Below are 22,113 nucleotides of genomic sequence, written 5' to 3' on the forward strand. Positions count from 1 at the left end.
GTTTTATTGGCAACTGAAAGTATTTCTTACAGTAACGTGCAGAAGCTGCTGTGCATTTGAATTTTTTTTAAATGTTTTATCAGATTTCAAACCCTGCTGTGTTGTCCTCACGCTGTGGAGCATTCGCCCTTTATGTGACGCCCCATTGAGGCAGTGCTGAAAGAAAAGTGTTTGTTTCAGCAAGTTGCATTGACACAGTTGGTCCTGCATACCTATGCACATCCCCAGTTCTAGAGTACACCATTTACAAACAAACAAATGTGCCCCTCTCTAAAAAAAAGAAAAAAAGAAAAAAGGTAAGGACCTCTACGTTACCCCTTCTCCAAGGCCCCATTAACCCTGTTGGGGATACACCAACATGTACAAATCACATACACTGTAAGGTTCTCATTCAAATGCAGCCCCCACAGGGAAACTGAGGGTAGTAAAGGATTTTGCCTCCATCAACAAAAAAAGAAAAGAGGACGACCTTTTGCCTGTATATTGTCTGTGAAACTCTCCCTCTCTCTCTCCTGGTAGCCCCCTCCCAAAGAGAGCAACAACCCACTCTGTTTTTCATTCTTTACCTCTGCAAGGTGGGAAGTAGAGAGCGTACGTTTCCAGAATCAAGGTAAGAGAGGGTATCTGAGTGGGTTTCCCTGCCTGTGTGTGATTGGACAGAGGCCTGCAGAATCAGATTTAACCTCATTGTACTCATGAGCAAATGCCTGTGAGGGTTTGGACGAGGAACAAGCAGCGGCATCATAATAGTAGCTTTTTATTAGGTTTGTTTCAGCAATGTCTCCAGTAAAGCAGAGGTAAACGTATTTTCTGGAAGTCTTATGTGCACTGATAATGTTTTCTCACAGATTCTTGAGGAGATGCAGCTTTGAGTGTAATTATTAGAAGTTGATATGCAGGAAAAATGTTTCTAATTTTAATGACTGACTTTGGAGTTGACTGTTTTAAAAACTGGTACCAAACCTTCCTCAAATATCTACGCATGTTTCTCACGTTTTGTTCTATAGCTCAGATCTTTTTGGAAACGATCTGAGCTAGGGGTTTTTGCTTTATTTGTCCCTTTCTCCAGCCTTTCCATTACAAGTCTTGGATAATGAGTTGTTAAAATGTATTAAATTTCAAGTTGGTGTCTACGATGTGTTTGATATTGCACAGTCCCTCTGCAGTGGCCCCGTTGTCTCAGCTCAAGATGTACAGCTTCATGGGTGGGGGCCTGTTCTGTGCCATCGTGGGCAACATCCTGCTGGTGGTCTCCACTGCCACGGACTACTGGATGCAGTATCGTCTGTCTGGAAACTACGCCCACCAGGGTCTCTGGCGGTACTGCATGTCCAACAAGTGCTACATGCAGACCGACAGCATAGGTAAGATCATTTCCAGCTTCAAAATTTTAACACTTTCACAAAGGCATAAATTGTGGATTTTTTTTTTTAAATGTTTCCAGTCATCTTCAAAATGAAGAATATGAATACTTATTTTAACATACTTTTCAAACTTTGTTGTGTGTCTTATCAGTTTAATAACATTTAAGTTCTGAAGATTTCTGAAGATACATTGATAATACAGGCACATTTGAAACAATTCAAAGAAAAAGCAAAGAATCTTCATATTTAAAACAAATAATCAGGCATTTAATATCAAAGCATGAGTGTAAAGAATTTGCACCAACAAGGATATTGGGTGATTTTTTTTAGTGGCATTTATTGGTCAGTAAATCAGATAAAGAGAGGACCAGCAGGCCCGAAATCGTTATTCGAACTCAGGACAATTGTGTCGAGGACTAACGCCTCCACACACGGCGCGCCTGTTCTTCTAACCTGTTGTTTTTGATATAAAATTATGTTAAGTTATAAAAACTGTATTTGTTGATTCTACTCTGTTATTAAAACATTGGGGACTGATCAAAAATGCCAACACAATGGCTCAGTTCAGCAGAGAAGTGATGAGTCAATAAGATATATTGGATGGTTAGATGACATAATGGGTTCCTGTTCCAATTAGATGATTATTGACTTATTATATTTGATCAATTAAAGTTTTTTGTACACTTTACTGCCCAAGTAGGTCCTTTGCACCCAGTACATGTCTAAGTGTGTGCATAAGCAGTGTGTGTTTGTGTGCTTCTCACCTTGCTGTTGCGATCCAGACAAGAAGGCCTTGCTGTGGGTAGTGAAGGGAACAGAAAGAGTCAATGGAATATCCCTTCTGGTTTTTGAACTTCTTCCCAAAGGCACATGATGCCACAGGATCAAAAGCAGAACCTCCAGACAGTCCTGCGTTTTGTTATGATTATGCACTTTAAGTTATTGCACTTACTGTAAATGTTTTTTTTTAAATTTCCTTTAGTTTCTCTTTTGAGAAACACAAAGAGAAACAGAATGCTGCCTTGTTTTTGTGTGGCAATGGTTGTACACTGGAATACCAATAAATGCATTAAATTGATTGGTGATAATGAAATAAGATTTCTACCTGTTCCTTCCAGCTTACTGGAATGCCACCAGGGCCTTCATGATCCTGTCGGGAATGTCGTGCTTCGCAGGCATCATCGCCGGCATCATGTCCTTCTCACACTTCTCCTCCTTCGAAAGGTTCAACCGCTCCTTTGCTGCAGGGATCATGTTTTTTATCTCCAGTGGGTTTCCACCATTTGCCTATAGAGCAAAAGACACACTCAACGTTTTTTAAATGTAAACGGACCATAGAGTATGACTGACATGAACTGTCTGATTTTCAGCTTTCTTTGTGCTGCTGGCTATGGCAATCTACACCGGTGTGACGGTGAACTTCCTGGGAAAGCGCTTCGGCGACTGGCGTTTCTCCTGGTCCTACATCCTGGGCTGGGTGGCCATGCTCATGACCTTCTTTGCAGGTGTGAAGTGACAAAACGCAACACCGTCTAAATGCTTAATTCTCAGAACAAATCCCATTTCTCACTCTAAAAGAAAGCAGCATTAACAGCCAGGTTGTTGCAAAGTTTAAAGTTGCCACACCGTTATATGTGCGGTCTCTTGCAGGCATTTTCTACATATGCGCCTACAGAATGTGTGAGTGCCGGAGAGGAGCCGGGCCACGCTAGATGTCTCCAGAACACAGAGGACTCTTAGTTTGGATCGACAAGCAGGAAGCGTCAGGGGAGTCACGACTGATCCAATGAAGATGCAACATCTGATGGAGATGCTCTCGCAGGTCTTTGGTGGTCTTCTCGACTTGTTAAAGAAAGGATGAAGGAACAAAGATTTTATTCTAGGAATGCTCAACATTGACAAACTTCAGGCGTTATTCGCCAGCAGATGGCAGCACTAACACAGCTGACCACACGCTCTTCCTTTAACACAATTGACTTGAATAAGATCAGATAATAAACACGTCATAGAAAGAAGATTGTTCATCATTCCTGTATGGCAAAAATGTGCATTTGTTTACCTGGATATGATGTAACAACACAGACAGATCCTTGTCTTATACGTGCAGAAGAAACTTTTGAGAGAGCATTCATTCTACAATTTGAAATTAAAACTGGCACATTTCTGAGGGCTGTACGTTTGTCTCATGAATTTTTTTTCTCGATAAGCTGACAAAAGTCATAATCAGCCATATGAAGCTGCGAGTTTCATGGGAAAGGCTTTACCTTCCACCCAGCAGGATGTTCCTTATCGTTTTCCTCGACAGATGATGCTTTGCACGAAGATTGATGGCGCACAAACAAAATGCAGCTAAAGGCCGGGGAACCTGGGCGGAGGGCTCCCACTACTGATTGTCTAACTACCCTTTTGTCAGTGAATAGCATTTCCTCCTTCTTCTTGGTGTTCGCTCAATTCTCTTCATCAGCAAAGAAGAAAAGAGAGCTGCAGCCGATGCAATGAATGCTTTGACTACTTTTGTGACGCAGAAACAATGACAGAAATGTAAACAAGTCCGGAGAAAGACTCAGCTTCCATACTTGGTTGAAGAGGCTGCTGGGAAGAGATAAGCTTCCTAATGGTGTCCGGAGTCTTTAGCATCGCGTTTTAAATCTTCCACAAAGGTCAGAGCCAAACGCCGCCATTTATTTTCAGTGACCTCTGCTCAAATCATGAGTGACATTTTATTTAATGCAGTTTGTAAAAATGTAAGCACATCAAACACTCGTTCTATGTTTTAACAACAAAAAAAAGAATAAATTTGGGTGTTAGAGACTTTTGTCGTGAAAAAGTGGAAAGATCCTGCGACTACAAATATTGAGCGCACTACATTTATTCACCATTATTTTATATAGTCGTATATGTAGTTGGAAAAAGGAATCAAAGAAAACTCAGATTGAAAACATGAACTTTGGCTGATTTTGTGAACAATTTGTTCTGACCTCCTTACTTCGTATGGAAGATAAACAGAGATGTTGGCTGCCTGAGGATAATAGGAACTCGTTGATTACTAAACGAAGCACTTTCAACACGTTGCTAAACTTAGAACAGTGACCAATGCATTACCACATTTTTCAGATACATTTAACTAAAAGCGACACTGATTGTGATTTTTGTTAAAACAGTGAAAATGGGATATTTTTTCCCCTACGTATGAAATTACCTACATGAAAGATTTTTTAAAATTATTGTTTCTGATAATGACTGCAATAAAACATAAATATGCTGTATTTTTGTATCAACATGTGAAAACAAATTTTGATATTTAAGTGGATTTTACACAAATTAAGATTTTTGTCCAACCTGATGTTGTTCATTCCCTGAATAGTTTTACATCTGTTTGGTTTCCTTCTTATTAAGTATAATGCAACATAACATTCAGTCTTCATAATGTAATGAAGACTTCATTCATTACATGAATGTAGTAATTTAAAGATTGTATAATTTACTAGATTGTATAATCCAAGTTTTTAAAAGTTTTTTCTCCCGGTTCTACTCTGGAGTTTTTGCTTTTGGTGATGGAACGTTACGCTGACACAGCAGGACTTATAAAAACTGTCCTCAGTCCGCAAACCCATCACCCATCCCCTCCCGTTCACTACAAATACAGGCACACAGAGATTTTACACTGGATAATCTATCTATGTCTTAAAAAATCTGAAATGAATATTTATTTCAGTCACTGCAGAGCTGGTTTTAGAAAGACATTTATTGAGGAGGTGAACACTAATCTGGGGTTGTTCCAAGTGCACACAGAACAAAAGACAAATGTTGTTAAAGCATTGCACAAGCAGAAGAATATAATTTACACATCTCGCCATAAATAAAGCCAACACACAAATGAGACAGATATGGATTATTTCACTCCAAATGCACAGCTTTATGGCGTACGTCCATTGAAGCTACAAGTGATGGGATGCAGCGATTGACAACATTTTGGAGAGAAATAATGGAAACAAGCATAAGGAGAGGAGAAATTTTTTCCCTCAATATTTATTATAAATTAGGCCTGGAAAAACTTGTGGAAATTAAATTTTTCCAGTTTGGGTCAAATCATAATTTCTTGGGTTTTTCTACTTTTATATCAGTTTATCTTCTGAATCAACTATTTTTTTATTATGTGAAGAGCGTAAAGACGTTTCGCTAAAGCTGAAGCTTCCTCATACATGTTTTGGCAGCTTTTGATCTGTTTCTGACTTTGCTCTTTACAACACAAACACACAGATTCAGGAGAAGACACGCAACCGTCCTATTAGTAATCCCTCCATTTTGCGATGCATTGCACATTGCTTGTCCATCCAGACGTTTCTCTGTGCTTTTACATCTTTCTGCCCATTCATGCCTGAAGCAAAGACGGAAAGACCTTAAAAGATCACAAGACGCGATGAGAGAGAAATATCTTTTGAAGACAAAGCTGAAGCTGGCCCAGGATGTAATCTAAGAAACAAGTTAATAACAAACTGAGCTTTCCTTTTCAAGTCTGGCGAAGCTGAATAAAGAAGAAATAAAGATAAAGGAACATTTAAAAGATAAAAAAAAGAAAGGTTGTTGTGTGTTTAATCTGCTTTTTGTTGAAGTAGTTTCACATACAGCGAAACATTCAAACCCCTTGAAACTTGTTACTGTATTTCTACAATATAAACACAAACCTAAATTCTGTTGGGATTTTGACAGATCAATGCATAATTGTGTGTTGGAAGAAACCTTACATATGGCTTTCCAAATTAAAAACTGAAATAGTGTGCATACGTTTATGCTTCACCCCTCCTTACTCTGATACCCACAAATAAAATAAAGCATGACTAACTAACTGTAGGAGTCATCTGATGAAATGGAGTCTACCTGAGTGTAACTCAGTTTCAATATAAATCTAAACTGTTCTGTAAAAACATCAGGCGTTCATAACAAAAACAAACTGCATCACTGAGACCAAGGAACACGGCAGACAGGTCAGGGAGGAAGATGTGTAGAAGTTAAAACATGAGTTATGTTATCAAATAATATTCTCTGAACATCTTACAGAGCGTTGTTTAATCCTCTATCCAGAAAAAAACATGAAAAGGATTTCCTGCTATTGGTGTCTGGCTTGTACGGAAAGTGGGAAAATTAAGACGACTGAGAGAAAATTGTAAAAATTAATGTTTTCCTGAAGCCGCGTAAGTAACTGCTCTGGTCAGAAGAGACCAGAACATCATCAAAGTGGGTATTTGCTGCCACTGTAAAGCATGGTGGTGGCAGTGTCATACTGCAGAGATGCTTTTCTTCAGCAGAAGCAGGGAACCTGGAGGAAGCAGATTTGAAACTGTCATTGAGGTTCCCCTTTGAGAACAATCACCCTAAATACGCAGTCCGAGCTACAAGGGAATTGTTTTAATCAAAACTAATTAATGTCTTACAATCGTCTAGTCAAAGTCCAATACTAAAGTCAATTGAGAATCGGAGCCAAGACTGACTCCAGAAATTCAGATATTCTTGTCCTTCTACTTCACAATTATGCTTTGGTTTGTGTTGGACTTCCACATAAAATGTTAAAATATATTGACATGAAAAAATGATAAAAGCTTTTGTGAATACTTGCGTGGCACTGGATAAAACATAGAACATTTCCAGACAAATACTGTGGCAGAGAGGGAACATTAGCAGCAGTTTTGCCATGTGATCCAAATGTTCATAGCAAAAGCACAACAGCTTCAAAGGAAAGAAAAAGAAGTGAAATGTGAGGATGTTTTTTACACAGTTGGTCTTAAAACACATATATAAAATATAACTTTAATGTACAACTGCAACAAAAAATAACATCTTGAACATAAACTGTAACAGCTTACAGAGAATCAAGTAAATTAAGACAATGACACCTGTTTCAGAGTTGCCTCTGTCTCATTAAGGCATTACAGTCTGCAGTCTTTTCACTGTGAGGATCGAGAATTGTTGCTTTCATTTGTAAGTGAATTGCTGCATTAAGGCTTACATTAGAGCTAAAGCAACCAGTTGTTTCACTAGTATGGTCATGTCACTTAGAAGTGTTTCTTCTTTCACAAACATGTCGACATGTTGAACAATTTCAAAATAGATCACCTTAAAACTCCTGTTGTCTTGATTCTATTTTTGTTTGGTTTTTGTTTTGGAAACTGTGTGAGAAGCCTGAGAAGTGTCCTCTATAATTCAAAGAAAAGGGTAAAACCTTGCTTTTTGTATGGCTGACAGGTTAATATCATCAGGTCATCTATGATATATTATCAGGTTGCATCGCTTAGCAGGGGAGTGTCCTTCTCACAGGGACTGATGTCTGATAATCTGCCTCTCAGATTTCCACTTTGCCCAGCTCTGGTTCCAGTGTCCGGTTTCTCTGGATTATAGATTTAGAGCTACCAGAGACTGAAGGATAAAAAGAGCCGATTGAACTTCTTCATCTATCATCGTCTTTGATATGAGCTTGGTCCAACAGAATGTTTCTGGATGTGTTGTCTTTGGAGCAGAGATACCTGAGGTGTGAGACTGCAAGGCAAAATCAAGATGCTTATATATATATATATATATATATATATATATATTATATATATATATATATATATAATATATATATATATATATATATATATATATATATATATATATATATATATGGTGACATTAATCTTGAGCTACAGAGAAAGTTTGTTCTAATGAAGAAGTGAATTAACAGTGTTTGCATAGACCCCCCACTGTAAAGCAAGCTTTTAGCTTTGTGTCCGTCCCAGACAGTTTGTTTCGTTAAAGGGACACAGTGACATTCTCCGCTGCAGAACAAAGAAAGCAAAGATCACCGTGGGGGAGGTTTCTAAATCATAAAAGTCTTCTTTTAAATGTGTCTGCGGCGATGGTGGTGATGCTGCATGTCCTCCATAGTGATTCTGCCCCAGACGCCGATCACAAATGCTTCGATCTCGCACTCATTTTCTCCCCGAGCGATGCGGAAGTAGCCGTTCTCGCCCCAATTCTTTCCCCAGGAGTTGGCAGCAATCTGACAATAAAATACATCATTCAGCAACTCCATAAACAATTTCAACCAATGATTTTTTTTTTTTTTTTTTTTACTTCAAGGGATGAATGTTTTCAGGTCAGAAACATTAAAAGCAATGACTGTGTTTTGGGGGGAAAAAGCAACATACCCAGTATTTTCTTGGTGTCCCATTATAGTCTCTGTCTTCTCCCCACCTGTGCACAAAGCAAAGCAAACCAAACGGTTTTAAGGTATTTTACCAGGATATTACCAGGATTTTAAGGTATTCCAAACACATGTATTGCAAACATTTCTATACAGCATGACAGTCCGGGTAAAGTGCATGCTAACTGCATGAATTATTTTATCTTGTCAACAACATCTTAAAATCCAGCTATTTATAGGTTTGTTGCTGTCTTTTCACACCCTGATGCTATTTCAATCCGAACAACATGGAATTTCCCGTTTTGCTGGGCATTTCCGCCCTCCACACATGGAAACAGGGGATAGGCCACCTCATAGGTTGAAACATCTAAAAACACACAGGCTCAGCATGTGACCCTTATCTTTACTCCTTGTGCTTGCCAACAAATTTACTCTGTGAACATCCTGGCATCAGCCCATGTATTCCCACTATGGTCTCCAAAGCGGCTGCCAGCCCCTGCAGTCTCTGCTTAGCATCATCAAAACATTCTCCCAAAGCCAATTCCCATCCTGTTTTTGCACTCCGGGCCTTTCATTTCCCAAAAGACTCCCGGTGTCCAATCCCTTGTTATCTTTTTATATAGCGAAGGAATGTGGGGAAACAGAGCGGAAGCTCGGACTCTCTGCCAACTAATACGCAGTGCCAGCTGTCCATCACCGTCTGGGCTTAGTGTTTTCTTAAGTGTGGTCAAACGTCGGCGTGACTGAAAACAGACGCTGCTGTATCAACAACATGCGGCGAGAGGAGTCTGAAACAGAGCAGGGAATCAAGGTGAATGAGGAACAAACACACCTATACTTATATGTGTGTGTCTGGGGGAGATCCCATGTGCATGCCTTCCAGCATATTTGCTGGTAGAGACAGAGCCAGACAGAATCAGACCAATACTTATCTCTTATCAGACCCACATTAAGCTCCCTCACTCATTCATGGACAATGATAGACATGCCACTGTGCCTGTGCGTATACTCCCCTCATCCCCGCCTTCGTACCCCTTCTCAGGCCGATTGATCCCCCTTTCTCTGTCCGGTGAGGTAAGGATCAGCGTCCCAGACAATGCTCTTTCCACCACGTTGGACCTCAATGCTCTTTTTGCAAACTTTCCCAGGCCCTGGGCTTAAAGGACACACAGCTACAGGATTTGGCCTGTGTAAACACACTGACGCCTGTGGCAGGTTTGGGCTGCAAAACACCACAAAACACCACAGCAGCCCTCAACTACCTCATCTCCACATGAACCTGCCACAGATACATCCACTCAACGAGAGCAGCACCGAGGAACAACAATGTTAGTGTCAGCTTTTACCACCAAAAAGTGATATAAAGAGAAATAAGTGATAATTTGGTCCATTTTGTTCTACTGCCCTTTTCAAACTTACTGTGCTTCCATTTTAAATCTGTGAAAAAGTCATTTGTCCACATGTAGATAAACCATAATGTCAATGCTATTTTGATGGTCTTTTGAGTTTTTTGATGAATTATAGGAGACATGCAGCAAAAGTCATCAGGCCAGGACTCAAACCTGTGAAGGCCTCTGTACATGAGTCGCACCGCTGCGCCCACATGAAGGATTTTTAACCTCAACATGTTATGCGATGGCCTGCACAACCACGTGGAAAACTGCAGACTTGACAGTGTTCTCCAGCAGACAGTGATTCCCTACTCTACAGCCATAAGTTTGTAACAGACATTGGTGTTAGAAAATGGCACACACGTTACAGGTATGACAAGAGCTTCGAGAGTCTGTTCAAAAGTTTTGAGGAGATTCCCAAAAGCTGTGGACTGAATAAGAGCCACCTCACAAAGACATGTTAAGGACATGAGCAACAACTGTAACACCCAGTAAGTAGATTTTGGATTTTTTTTAAAAAATCAACAGGAATAAGCAATTGAAATATATTACTCTGTGTTTGATTAATCAATATTTTGATTATGAGAAGCATTTTTTTCAATTTAGCTCCTAAAATAAACTAACTTTTCACTGATGTTCAACCTTATTGTGTCGTTTTTAGGTGATTTCATAATGCGAGTATCCTACAAACACTTTTCCTAATGTGTGTTTGAATGAGTTGACAAGATTGCGATCCCCAAAAGAAGCAAAGCCAACTGAGAAACCTCCTGTTGGACTCTTCTCAAAGTAAATCCAGCATCACAGCTGTCTGCAAATCAACAGGTGATGTTTCTTTGAATGCAATGTCTTTTAAAACTGACCTTGCCTACATCAAAGACACAATCTCTTATTGAATCTGTCTGTCCCACAAAAACTCACAAGGTGGGAGCCAAAGATAAATGAATGCAAAGTTTTCAAAAAGAAGTTCTTAAGACATGTGAGAATCATTTTGAAGCTCGTTATCGAATTAAAAGTCTTCAAAGAGACATGCTACGAACGTGAAAAAGATGTTAACAATGAAAGCAGCAGATAAGTTTCCCATAATTGACCAAACAGGTGGAGGAAAAATAAAAAGCTTCAATCATCAAGCTTAATTAGCCTGTCTGGGGTTTTTCACAATTGTCCCTGCGGGATCTGGTCACACAGTGATAAACAACTATTTCCAAACACATTCTTCAAGCCCTGTGGTAGAAACTTTGACATTCTGAAAGCCAGTTGTTCATTTTTCTTACTTTTACATCACATTTGGGAGATTTTATCTGTCTAATGACAGACATTTGTCAAAACCTGCCTGATGAACTCCAGGGAAGATTCTTGTCAAACATTTATGAGTCGAAGGCTTGTTGATGATATTTCAAAGGTCGAAACCTCTGGCCTCTTATTGTCCTCCGTATGAGACGTGTAGCAGCATGAAACGAGCACCTGTCTGTCTGCGGGGGGGGGGGGGATTGTCTAAATGATAACGGGTTTATTTTAGTCTGGATTCAAGGAGGTGAAAAAGACAGGAAGCAGGACTGTCTGTGCACAGAGAGACTGGAAAGCAGAAAAGACAGGGGAATAACAAGAGACACAGGGTGGCGGTGGGCAGTTCCAGGTGTGTCAGTCGGCTGCCTGCCTGCATATTTGTGGTCACCGTAGTTACAGGATGGGGAAGGGTGAACGGTGTCTGGAGCAAACCAAGGAGTGGAGCCAAAGGTGTGTCTCCAAGAGCAGGAGACTGGGTGGGAAGCTTACTCACGAGAACGTTTTTGGCTTTGGGCAAACACACGTGCAAGGGGAGAATTTGAACTCAACCCAAATCAGGCAGCTACTCCATAAAGGAGTAATCCACCTTCTCATAAACACCTTTATGTATGAAAGGAGGGAAAACAGCCTCTCAATCTAATGAACAATGTAATATTTATCCAGACTTTGATCAGTTTGGTTGACGTAAGTTTTGGTGTCATTTTTCCACTCATAAATCACACTCAACATTTGAAAAGTCACGTCTAATATTCTGTGTGCTTATGTTCAACCTTAAAAGTCTCATAGCCACCAGATGACTAAACTCACAAACCAAACCAAAAACGACCTGTTGTTAGCTGGTACTGTATCGCAGGAACTCACCCCAGGATCCTGACCGAGTGCGTGCCATGTTTGCGGTACTGTGGCGGTTTGGCAAAGCTGACATCAGTGTGTTTGTAGATCCCACTCTTGTAGACAAAGAAGTCCTCATGGACCTCCATAATAGCTGTAAGAACAAACAAACAGGAATAATTAGAGGGCAGATTAAAACACATACTTTCCTGGATCTATAACAGTGAAGGGATAAAATCTTATCCAAATACAGATTAATTTAAGAGCAACTAGACCCCAAAGTCAAACACATTCAGACATCAGAGAAGGCTGATCTGTTTGCGTGTTCTTGTGTGTGTAGCTTGCAAAACTACTTTTTCTTATTTTGTCACCACATAACCTCTTTTTTTTTGTTGCTACAATTTTAAAGAACAGTCCAATACAAACTAGTTCGTCGTTATGAAGTGGAAGGGGAAAAAAAAATTTTCAATAAAAAAAAATGTGAAAAGCATGTTGTGAATTTATATTCACTCCTCTTATTCACTCAGCTTTCAGATTTAAAGCTGAGTTAGATTATAAAATAATATTATAGATTTTCAGCATCTCAGAGCTCTCTTTAATCCGTCGCCTGACAATAAAAGGATTATGCCAGGACTGCAAAGCCTGTAAGATATCCAACTAAACTGAAAGGTTTGGGCAAGGAAAGCATTAATAAGAGAAGACGTTCAGAGGCCCACGGTAGTGTTTTCATATGCAAAGATGATGGAGACATGCAGATGTGCAGTTTTACTGTTTCTCCCACCCAGCAAGTTTCCACTGCTTTGTGTTTGATCAAATAAAATGTGTAATATAACAGAAAATGTAAAAGTTCTGTGCACAAGGAATAATGAGTTCCAGTGAATGCCTTTCTTCTGTTGTAGATGACTCAAAACTCAAAAACAAATAAATAAATATAACGTAAAAGCTCACACACAAATGCCCTGTTAGCTTTGCGACAACGAGCAACTTTAATGTCAAAAAGGAAACTTGATATGAGGCCAACAAGTCTTCCTGCCTGTTCTTCTGAACAATAACTATGTGCACAAAGCCAGCAGAGGTTTAGAAAAGACGCACATGCATATTCACGTGACTTTTCTATTTTAAACTACTTGATAGTGGCCCAGATGAGCACCAGACACAGACAGACTGTCAAGAAAAAGCAGGTCAACCCCTTTGGTATAAAAGTTCATCATTTGACTCGGTTACTGGGGTCAGAGTTGAAACCCTGGACAAAAGACTCAAGGGTCAGAGGGTCAAACATGGCATCACAGGGTCTAGATATTAAAGTTTAGGATGCCACAGCATAGTCTGAACCTTTCATTTAAATGTTTTAACAGAACATTAGGAGTAAATGTTAATAAAAAATATATTTATTACCATAATTAGTGAAAGAACACAGGTTTATGTTAGGCAAAATGCCTTACCTTGCACAGGACCATTATCCATGATCTCCTTCATAATCTCCTTTTCCTAAAAGATGAAATAAAACAAAACAATTTACAGCCGAGGGAGAACGAGACACGCAGATCTGGTCTGAGAAACAGGGAGGATGGAATCTAATCCCCCTGGAATAAAAACTCAGATATAATAAATTGAGTTATCAGGGCCTGCTGCTCTTAATGCCTTCCATATTGACTTCAGAGGCAGTCAGGGGGCAGAAACAAGAGACCATAATGATTTGGAAAATCATTATCTGTCATTTAGCAGGCTGATGCTGGCAGATAAAACCCGAACCTGGCCGCAGGTCAGTGGAGATGAAACATTGCATCTTTTATAGTCAGAATCAAAAAGGCTCACTACCGTTTTACTGTCTGTAATCATTTAGTGTAACTCCACTGCTTTAGTGACAAGCTCTTATGTCCACTCATTGATATTTTGATTTGCTAAACTCTTGAAAGCTGCAAAGAAAATGGCACTCAGAACATTAGGATAATGTCATAAAAAAGAAAACACATCAATCTAATTTCCAGACAATCTCAAAGATTTTATATGGCAATAAATTATGATTTTATACATACATTTCTAAAGTGGAGTCTGTAAGCCGGCGTAATAATATCAGTGATTTGTTTGTCCATATATTTCAAATTAAATCATGCTAAATTGTAACAATTAGTATAAAAAAGCCATGAAGCTCTTGCAGATAAATTAAATACAGCACTCTGCATATTTAACATCTGCATAATAAGGATAATATACCAATAAATCTGGTTTGATAGTTATTGTACCTGTGACTATTTGCATTTTTATTTGTGACTTATTGCTTCTGTCTCAAACTATTTCAGATGGCAAAGACAGGAGAGCAAAGCAGATGTCCACATAAAAGCAGATAAACTTGCTCACATCAAATGTATTTGTCTTTCAATTCAATTATTTCATGAAAAGGTGCATCAAATTATTAGTATTAGTAGTAGGTGTAGGAGTAATAGTAGTAGTAGTAGTTTGTTCCTATAACTGTGAATATTAAATAAATATTATATCCCTATTAATAAGTGAGTATTTACAACAAGCTAAAGTTGCAAACCTCCTTTGTGTACAGATAATGCAAAGAAAACTTTTCTAAATTTCTACTGCATGAAATTAGGCAACTGTAATAAAAGATGAATTAATTTTTATATATATTTTTATGATCAGGGCTACCAATAAACATGGAGGTCACTATAGATCTGTTACTCAGCATAATGCTGCACGACACTCACTAATAAATCAAAAATAAACAATAAATCAAGTGGGTTGTGTTTACTGCATGATGAAGTTGGACAAATCCATGCATATTTTACATGGAAAATTAAATGTGGAGAATCTAATAATTTTTAACTCATTTTATATGTGGCGCTATGCGCATGAGAAGGCACGATTGTCGATGTTTATGTATGCATGCGTGCTTTCTGTGAGTTGTTGTTGATCCGTTCATGAGAAGTTTTTGTTGTTGTGCAATTCTTACGTTGGATGAGAGCCTGTAGGGCGGTGTGGACTGGTAGATGTCGTTGTGGTAGTTCTGTGTGTTGGGGCAACGCTGTGTGGCTTGCCTCTTGCCTCGCCCCACTGAGCGACTCTGCATCATGCAACGCCCCACCTCTGCTGGGGTTTGTTGCGGAGGTTGGTATGGGTAACAGTCATCTGTCACAACTCTTTAATAAAAACAAGAAGATCATTTCAGCCTTTTGTACACGTAAGAGTACGTTTATTTTCAGCGTGACACGCGAGGTTCTCACCCACGACGCCGGAGGTACCACCAGGCTCCGTCTACTCGGCCTCCTGCGCAGCCTCCTTGGTTGCGTGTGTCACAAGAGATGAGATTTTGGGGCGACAGCTGAGGAGTCATGTGACCCATGGACTGAATGGAGATTCGGTCTGATGCCACAGCTGGTGAAAAGACGCAAAGACTAAACATTGTGCCTGTTCATGCTTGTGCTTCTTTGCTCACTATAACAGTCAATATTTTTGTCTTCCGTTCAGAGTGAGTTCTGCTCAAAACCCACCTGCAGTTGAAAAAGCCCATGAGGCGGCACAGTTGCCCTGATCCAGCGGTTCGTGAATTTTCCCGGGCCACTTCTCCAGTGAGCTGAAGTAGAGCGGTAGATGATCATTCTGAGGGTCCATGTTCATCTGTAAGAGCAGAATAAAACAGTATTTGACTCCCAGGGTTTCTTGTTTGTTTGGTTGGTTTTGCGATTTAAACGTTTAAACGTTAAAGTATACCTTGAAAATGAATAAATCTGATTAACATTCAGCCTTATGTAACTCCTGGATAAAGAATGTGCAAACAAGTCCAGTGAGGTCAGAACAGTTAAATATTTAACAACTGTCCTGTCCATGTAAAAGGAGCAATTAAAATACTTTTGTCTGACAAGTTTGGGCCCCAACAAGATTACATAAGTTCGCTAAGCAACTCCACAGTGGAAGAGGCTTCTGCACAGGCAATTAGGACCATTTAGACCTGGGTCACACAAGAACCTTTGATCCCTGTTGAACCGTACAGTTACATCAGTGTAAATCTGAATGCATTTCTCAGGCATGCATTCATTCGCAGATAACTCTCAGATAGCAGAGTCGAGGCTGGACTCTCTCCCAGTCCGCCAGTGAGGTGTGATAACGGAGTAGACACTTCAGTCTGATGAACTTCCCTCTGTCTCATAAAGACTTTGGCTACCTGCACCACATTCCACTGATTAATGATGCCGTTATTCATAGGAAAGAGAAAGCCACTTGATATATAACTAAGGAATGTACTGCTGTTTTAAGGGTTGTGGTTCTGCAGGGTCAAAGTCCAAAATGCAGCCATTCTGACAAAAGAGACAAATTATGCAAGAATATGTTGGCAGATATGTTTTTGTTTGGGGTTCTCAGCTACAATGAGTCATGTAATCACAGCATCTCAGACTGTACAATTTAGGGGCAGGGGAGGTGTGAACGAGCCGTGATGCTGGTCGGGGCACAGGTAAGGACATGCCACTAGCAGGAGAAGGAGTCTGTTTGGGTGGGGATGGATGGAAAGCATGAACTAAACGGGGGTTGCTCTTTATCCTGCCTGCCTCATCTTGGTTGTTGCTCAATGTTTTGTTTCCGTCTTATGTAATCTGTCTGGGCAGAATGTAAACAAAGATGGAGCCAATGAGAGGAGGGCCTCCATTGCATACCAACAAAACCCCCTCATTAAGTGAAAAATGTTTTGATCGGGGCTCACTGGTGAGAAAGCATGTGGGAGCCTGTAAAGAAGTAAAAGACACAACCGAGTGGCACATTCCCACTTGCTGCTTAAGCATCCAGCCACCAGCAGTCACAGAACATGTCCTCTTTAAATGTACTGAACATGTTTTATGTTCAGTACATATAAATCACTATAAAATGATTTATAGAATCACTTTTTTCTTGATATTTTTTCATCTATTTCAGTCTAGGTGGACTATTAATGTGATCTATAAAGGTTTTGAATTATTACATTACAACAAAATTTGTTACATGGTAGTTGCGGTATCATACTATGGGATGTGTGTTGATGGGAAAATGAATGGAACAACAAGTGCAAAACATAAAAATTAATGCTCAAGAATATTTTTCTTCCATCCTGATAGAGCTTGAAGAATACTTCATACTCTTTATGAAGTATTTTAATTGTAAAAGCCTTAATTTCTAGGTGTGCAAAGATTAGAGAATACCCCAAAGACTTATAGCTATTTAATTTACCAAAGGAAGCTGGATGATAAATTAACAATATTAATATTTCTCATAAAAAATGTTTTATTTTCTTTACAGAAAAGAAAATATGCGCTCATTGTTTTCTTGTTCCATTTTATCCATTCATTGTCTAAACAGCTCATCGTTGTGGGGCGAAAGGAGGGCTGATGCTTTTCTCCAGAGGTCAATAGGCAAGAAGAGGGGCACACCAATCAACCTAAAATGTTTTTGAACTGTGGGAAGCCAGAGGACCCAATTGAACCCACTGGGATAACATGCAAGCTCTATGCAGAAAGACCCCAGACCAGAATTTGAACCAGGCAACAGCCTCTGCTGCAAACAATCCTGACAAAATATATTGACATTTGTGTTTGTAATATTACAAAATGTGACAAAGTCAAGGCAGCTTAGCCTTATTTACAGGGATGAAGATTGGATCTACCTGAATCTCATTCATGTTCATAACAGTGCTGGAAGGTCTCTTTGTTCCCAGTCTGAATCGGATGCCTTCATCCAAAGTCAAGCCATATAACTGACTGTAGTTTGCAGCTTTCCATCTGAAAACAGAAAGAGTAAAAAAAAAATCTTGCAACACGTGGATCACTATCTTCAGAAAGCCTCCACACTAAAACAGCAATTAAATGCATTAACTTCATGATTGCTTGTTTGCTTTATACCCGTAGTTTCCTCGGTTGACGGCATTTATGACGTCAGGCTCAATGAGGCAAGCATTATGCTCACACTCCCAACGTCCCGAGGACCCACATGTGCTGCAAGAAACCAAGACAGAAAGCATGGGGGGGTCATCAAATACTGACAGCACCTGCACAAAATCACTAGTCACATTTGTAAAATCAACAATGTATAAAACCAACTACAATAAAAACACCCAATCAGAGATCAGTGTGCAGATTCCCAGTGGGATTCCCTAAAAGGAGATTAATCAACAGAGGAATGCAAGAGGAAGAAACTGGAAAAAATATGGAAAGATTTAGGGAAACATTCAAATGAAGAAAACCAGTCAAGTTTTACAAGACAGCAAGATAAGACATCAGGATATGAATAATGACACACAGAGACTTTTATTGCTGTGATACTTTGAAGTGATTTACTTCCTAATGACTCACTCTGGAGGAGTCTGTCTGCATATGTTTGTGTTGTCTGACAATTGAGGAAGCACAGCTCTGAATATTCACATATTTCATATTATTTTATCAAAACAAACTATTTTTTTACATAACCTTATTCAAAAATATGTTGTTTTTTCACCATTTTAATGTTAGGACACAATAAGTGCTCCAGTACTGTCCATGAAAATTGTGCGTGACAAAAACTGAATCAGACAGCTGACTCACGCTGATGAGTCATTAAAAAATATGTGGATTTAGTTTGTCTTTTCTTCTTTTACGCATCAAGGTAAATGACTAAAACTTCCTGAAAATCTCTTAATTTTAATGATAAGCTGTTTTACACATTTGTTTTATGTTGCTATTGACCGAAGATCTTTAAAAGTTCAACACAGCTGAACTTACAGCAACGCAACAATGAATAGTTAAGAACTGTTTTAACGTCTTGCCAAAAGGTCTCCTTGATCCCACTTGATTTCCTAAAATCATTCAGGGGAATTGAACGAGTAAATTTCCTGTTTATTGTTCAAACCAAAAGCCAAATCTGTGAGAAGCAATTATGATATGAATAGATTTTAATGTCCGATGGGAACAGTTTGAATAACATCAGGATACAGAATCAGTCAGGATTTAGGCAAACTCCGTAAAGACTTTGTTTATAGAAGTTCCAAAAATTTGCTCAGAGCAAAGGTGGCATTTGTACACTATTTATACATGTTGATGAATATTCAAGACATAAAACTGTTCTCATTGTAAATACTCAATTGCTATCTAGTGCTCAGAGTTATGCCAGGTGATGTGAAATTTAGCTACTCTGCATACTAAATAGAAAAATAATAAATTATCTATTACAATTACAGCCTCTGCTTCTTTTAAAAATATCAATTTTGGTTTATTTTAAATACATACCAGAGATAATTTATTAATGCTCATTTACATCATAAATGTAGCATTATAAAAATGTTTCTACTTTAGGAGTTTTTCAAAAAATGAAGTTTTTCAAAAAATGACTGTTGATGACTGTAAGGGATGGTTCACCATTTACAAAGAAAGTACCTACCTGAGGCCATCCTGAGCAAGCACAATGATGAACAGGTTCAATTACCTTTTGCTCACACAGGAACCAGCAAAATGAGTAACTTATCTGATTGCAACATTTCCTGCCAAAGTGTCTAAGACACTTTGTCTTAGACTTGAGTTTATTGCTCAAGTTTGCAAAGACAATGCTCAAGTTCACAATTTCACATTAAGTTTAAAATAGGGGATTTTGATACCAACAAAGCACCGGCTAGTTTCTCAGTGGGAACATGAAAATATTTCGAGACGACGCCCTTTGGCCTTTCTGTTTCAACAAGAACACAGGCATCACAGAACTCAGAACCAGGAAGTCAAAAAAGCAGCACGTCTGCACAGTAATGACTGGGCCCAGCGGGATGTGTTTGAAGACGGAATAATGAACATAAAGAGAGATTTTGAAATAAAATGAGAGTGCAGTGATAAGAATGGGAAGCCATATTTAACATTCACACTACCTATTAAAAACAAAACAAGCACATTCATGCTCAGATGACATGCTGCATAGTGTCTCATGGTGTGTTTAGATACTTGTTATGCAGTCAAGATTTGAAATTAATGCCAATGGCTGATATCTAGATGGATGCACAAGAAGCCAAATCAAAGTGAGTTCTTCAGACTGTCCTGAAAGTGTGATGTTTCATAATGATTATGTAGAGACACAGAGAAAAGATCTCAGAAAGATACCAGACAGGCAGGAAAAGGTGCATATTAGGATTTTTTTTCTTTTTCAATGCAACACATTCTTTCCAGTCAGAGTCATTCCAGGCATCAACTGTAATGTGGAGAGATGTAAATCACCCTGCATGGCTTTTTGAAGCGTCAGTTCTGTATTAGCTTGACAGCCAGGCTTCCCCTTTCTATTACAACCAGTAGCTACATGTAGGAGAAACTGATTCAAGTTTTAAATGGCTTGACTGCTGATAACGAGACAGCTTCCAGGGAGCCAGCTTAGAGCTGGCTGTCAGCTCCAAGAGGAAACTGTGATCTCCACCCTGCAGGGCTAAGAGAACGCACATTGGCAAATTAATAAGTGGAGTAGGAAAAGGGAGTGTCAGTTTCTCCCCTGTGTCACTGTGTGGTGTAACATTTTCAAGAAGCCATGCGTATGGCCTTATGGAGCACGTGTGGGAGCTTATGCCTCCATGAGAATTTCTGCTGGATGGGGAAACAGGTTTAGGATCAGGAACAGAAAGACATTGAGCTTTCTGTTGACCTGCTTGGACTTAGCTTGGAGTTTTAATCCTTCTTTCCCTGTTAGTCTTTTTTTATAACATTGATCATATGGATTCTGACGTTCAAAACACACTCAGGAACTCCTGAGTGAAAAAAGTAATAAAACTCAGCATCACAGGCGATCATAAAAACACAATTACAATTTTGCAAAACACATTTAAGAAAATAAAGGACCTGTAGATACTTCACAAGGACAGAGAAATGTGTTCCCCATTCCAGCATCAGAAGAAACAAAGTACATCGTTCTTTTCTGGTTCAGGGGATCTTACTTCTGGTTGACACACTGTCCGGGCCAAACCTTTCTGTCGTGTGCTGCCTGACAGCTTTTGTGTGAATTGTGAGAAATTATGGCCTTATGGAGCACGTGTGGGAGCGTACATCTGTGTTACTGCACAGATGTACGCTGCATTGGGAGGTCTCCCAGTGGGAGGATTTTTGCTCTTGAACTACTTGTAAAGCATCCAATGTCCCGATTAGAGAGAACTTTGTTGTTCTTCTTGCCAGTTAAGTCGCACCACAGTTTTCTGTGTTCTTATGCTAAACATTCAGGACTAAAAATATGTTTTTTGTCTGACGATGTTGGGTGTCTAAGCTGCCAAGGCAGGCAATACAAAAAATGAAAAATATTATAAAAATATTTTTTCTATTCATGTTCTTTAGTTCCTTTTTATACAGTTAGGGCCAGAAATATTTGGACAGTGACACAGGTTTTGTTATTTTAGCTGTTGACAAAAATATGTTCAGAAATACAATTTATATATAATATGGGCTGAAAGTGCACACTCCCAGCTGCAATATGAGAGTTTCCACATCCAAATCGGAGAAAGGGTTTAGGAATCAGAGCTCTGTAATGCAGAGCCTCCTCTTTTTCAAGGGACCAAAAGTAATTGGACAATGGACTCTAAAGGCTGCAATTAACTCAAAGACCTTTCCCTCGTTAACCTGTAATCAAGTAAGTAGTTAAAAGGTCTGGGGTTGTTTCCAGGTGTGTGGTTTTGCATTTGGAAGCTGTTGCTGTGACCAGACAACATGCGGTCAAAGGAGCTCTCAATTGAGGTGAAGCAGAACATCCTGAGGCTGAAAAAAAGGAAAAAATCCATCAGAGAGATAGCAGACATGCTTGGAGTAGCAAAATCAACAGTCTGGTACATTCTGAGGAAAAAGGAATTGACTGGTGAGCTTGGGAACTCAAAAAGGCCTGGGCGTCCACGGAAGACAACAGTGGTGGATGATCGACGCATACTTTCTTTGGTGAAGAAGAACCCGTTCACAACATCAACTGAGGTCCAGAACACTCTCAGAGAAGTAGGTGTATCTGTCTCTAAGTCAACAGTAAAGAGAAGACTCCATGAAAGCAAATACAAAGGGTTCACATGTAGATGCAAACCATTCATCAATTCCAAAAATAGACAGGCCAGAGTTAAATTTGCCCA

The 22,113-nt window shown here is 39.3% G+C and overlaps 2 protein-coding genes and 1 long non-coding RNA gene across 6 annotated transcripts in view; 1 reads left to right on the plus strand and 2 right to left on the minus strand.

Annotated features, from left to right (window-relative positions):
* Positions 1 to 2,600, minus strand: LOC129375052 (uncharacterized). Its single transcript, XR_008607596.1, has 3 exons — positions 2,470 to 2,600; positions 2,129 to 2,160; positions 1 to 156 (listed from the first exon to the last, which is right to left on the minus strand). It is a non-coding gene; the product is annotated as an uncharacterized LOC129375052 (long non-coding RNA).
* On the plus strand, positions 495 to 3,539 carry LOC129375050 (lens fiber membrane intrinsic protein-like). Of its 2 annotated transcripts, none has more exons than XM_055053865.1 (5): positions 495 to 610; positions 1,156 to 1,364; positions 2,483 to 2,632; positions 2,735 to 2,869; positions 3,015 to 3,539. In XM_055053865.1, the coding sequence occupies exons 2-5, from the start codon at positions 1,190 to 1,192 to the stop codon at positions 3,074 to 3,076; spliced, it is 522 nt and encodes a 173-aa protein (XP_054909840.1). In that variant the 5' UTR covers positions 495 to 610; positions 1,156 to 1,189; the 3' UTR covers positions 3,077 to 3,539. The 2 variants fall into 2 exon arrangements, with proteins under 2 accessions (XP_054909840.1, XP_054909839.1); XM_055053864.1 differs by lacking the exon at positions 495 to 610 and adding an exon at positions 632 to 797.
* A 4,490-nt stretch (positions 3,540 to 8,029) lies between these two features.
* Positions 8,030 to 22,113, minus strand: part of tinagl1 (tubulointerstitial nephritis antigen-like 1) — a 38,374-nt gene continuing 24,290 nt past the window's right edge. For all 3 annotated transcript variants that reach the window (XM_055053716.1, XM_055053715.1, XM_055053714.1), the window contains 9 exons: positions 17,921 to 18,013; positions 17,686 to 17,800; positions 15,548 to 15,674; positions 15,281 to 15,431; positions 15,010 to 15,196; positions 13,493 to 13,538; positions 12,081 to 12,204; positions 8,549 to 8,594; positions 8,030 to 8,400 (listed from right to left, as the gene is read on the minus strand). In XM_055053716.1, coding sequence (XP_054909691.1) covers positions 8,239 to 8,400; positions 8,549 to 8,594; positions 12,081 to 12,204; positions 13,493 to 13,538; positions 15,010 to 15,196; positions 15,281 to 15,431; positions 15,548 to 15,674; positions 17,686 to 17,800; positions 17,921 to 18,013 — 1,051 coding nt within the window. In that variant the 3' untranslated portion in view covers positions 8,030 to 8,238. The remainder of the gene's footprint in view (positions 8,401 to 8,548; positions 8,595 to 12,080; positions 12,205 to 13,492; positions 13,539 to 15,009; positions 15,197 to 15,280; positions 15,432 to 15,547; positions 15,675 to 17,685; positions 17,801 to 17,920; positions 18,014 to 22,113) is intronic.

This window comes from Poeciliopsis prolifica, unplaced genomic scaffold (assembly GCF_027474105.1).
Source record: "Poeciliopsis prolifica strain line A6 unplaced genomic scaffold, Auburn_PproV2 SCAFFOLD038, whole genome shotgun sequence".
NCBI lineage: Eukaryota > Metazoa > Chordata > Actinopteri > Cyprinodontiformes > Poeciliidae > Poeciliopsis > Poeciliopsis prolifica.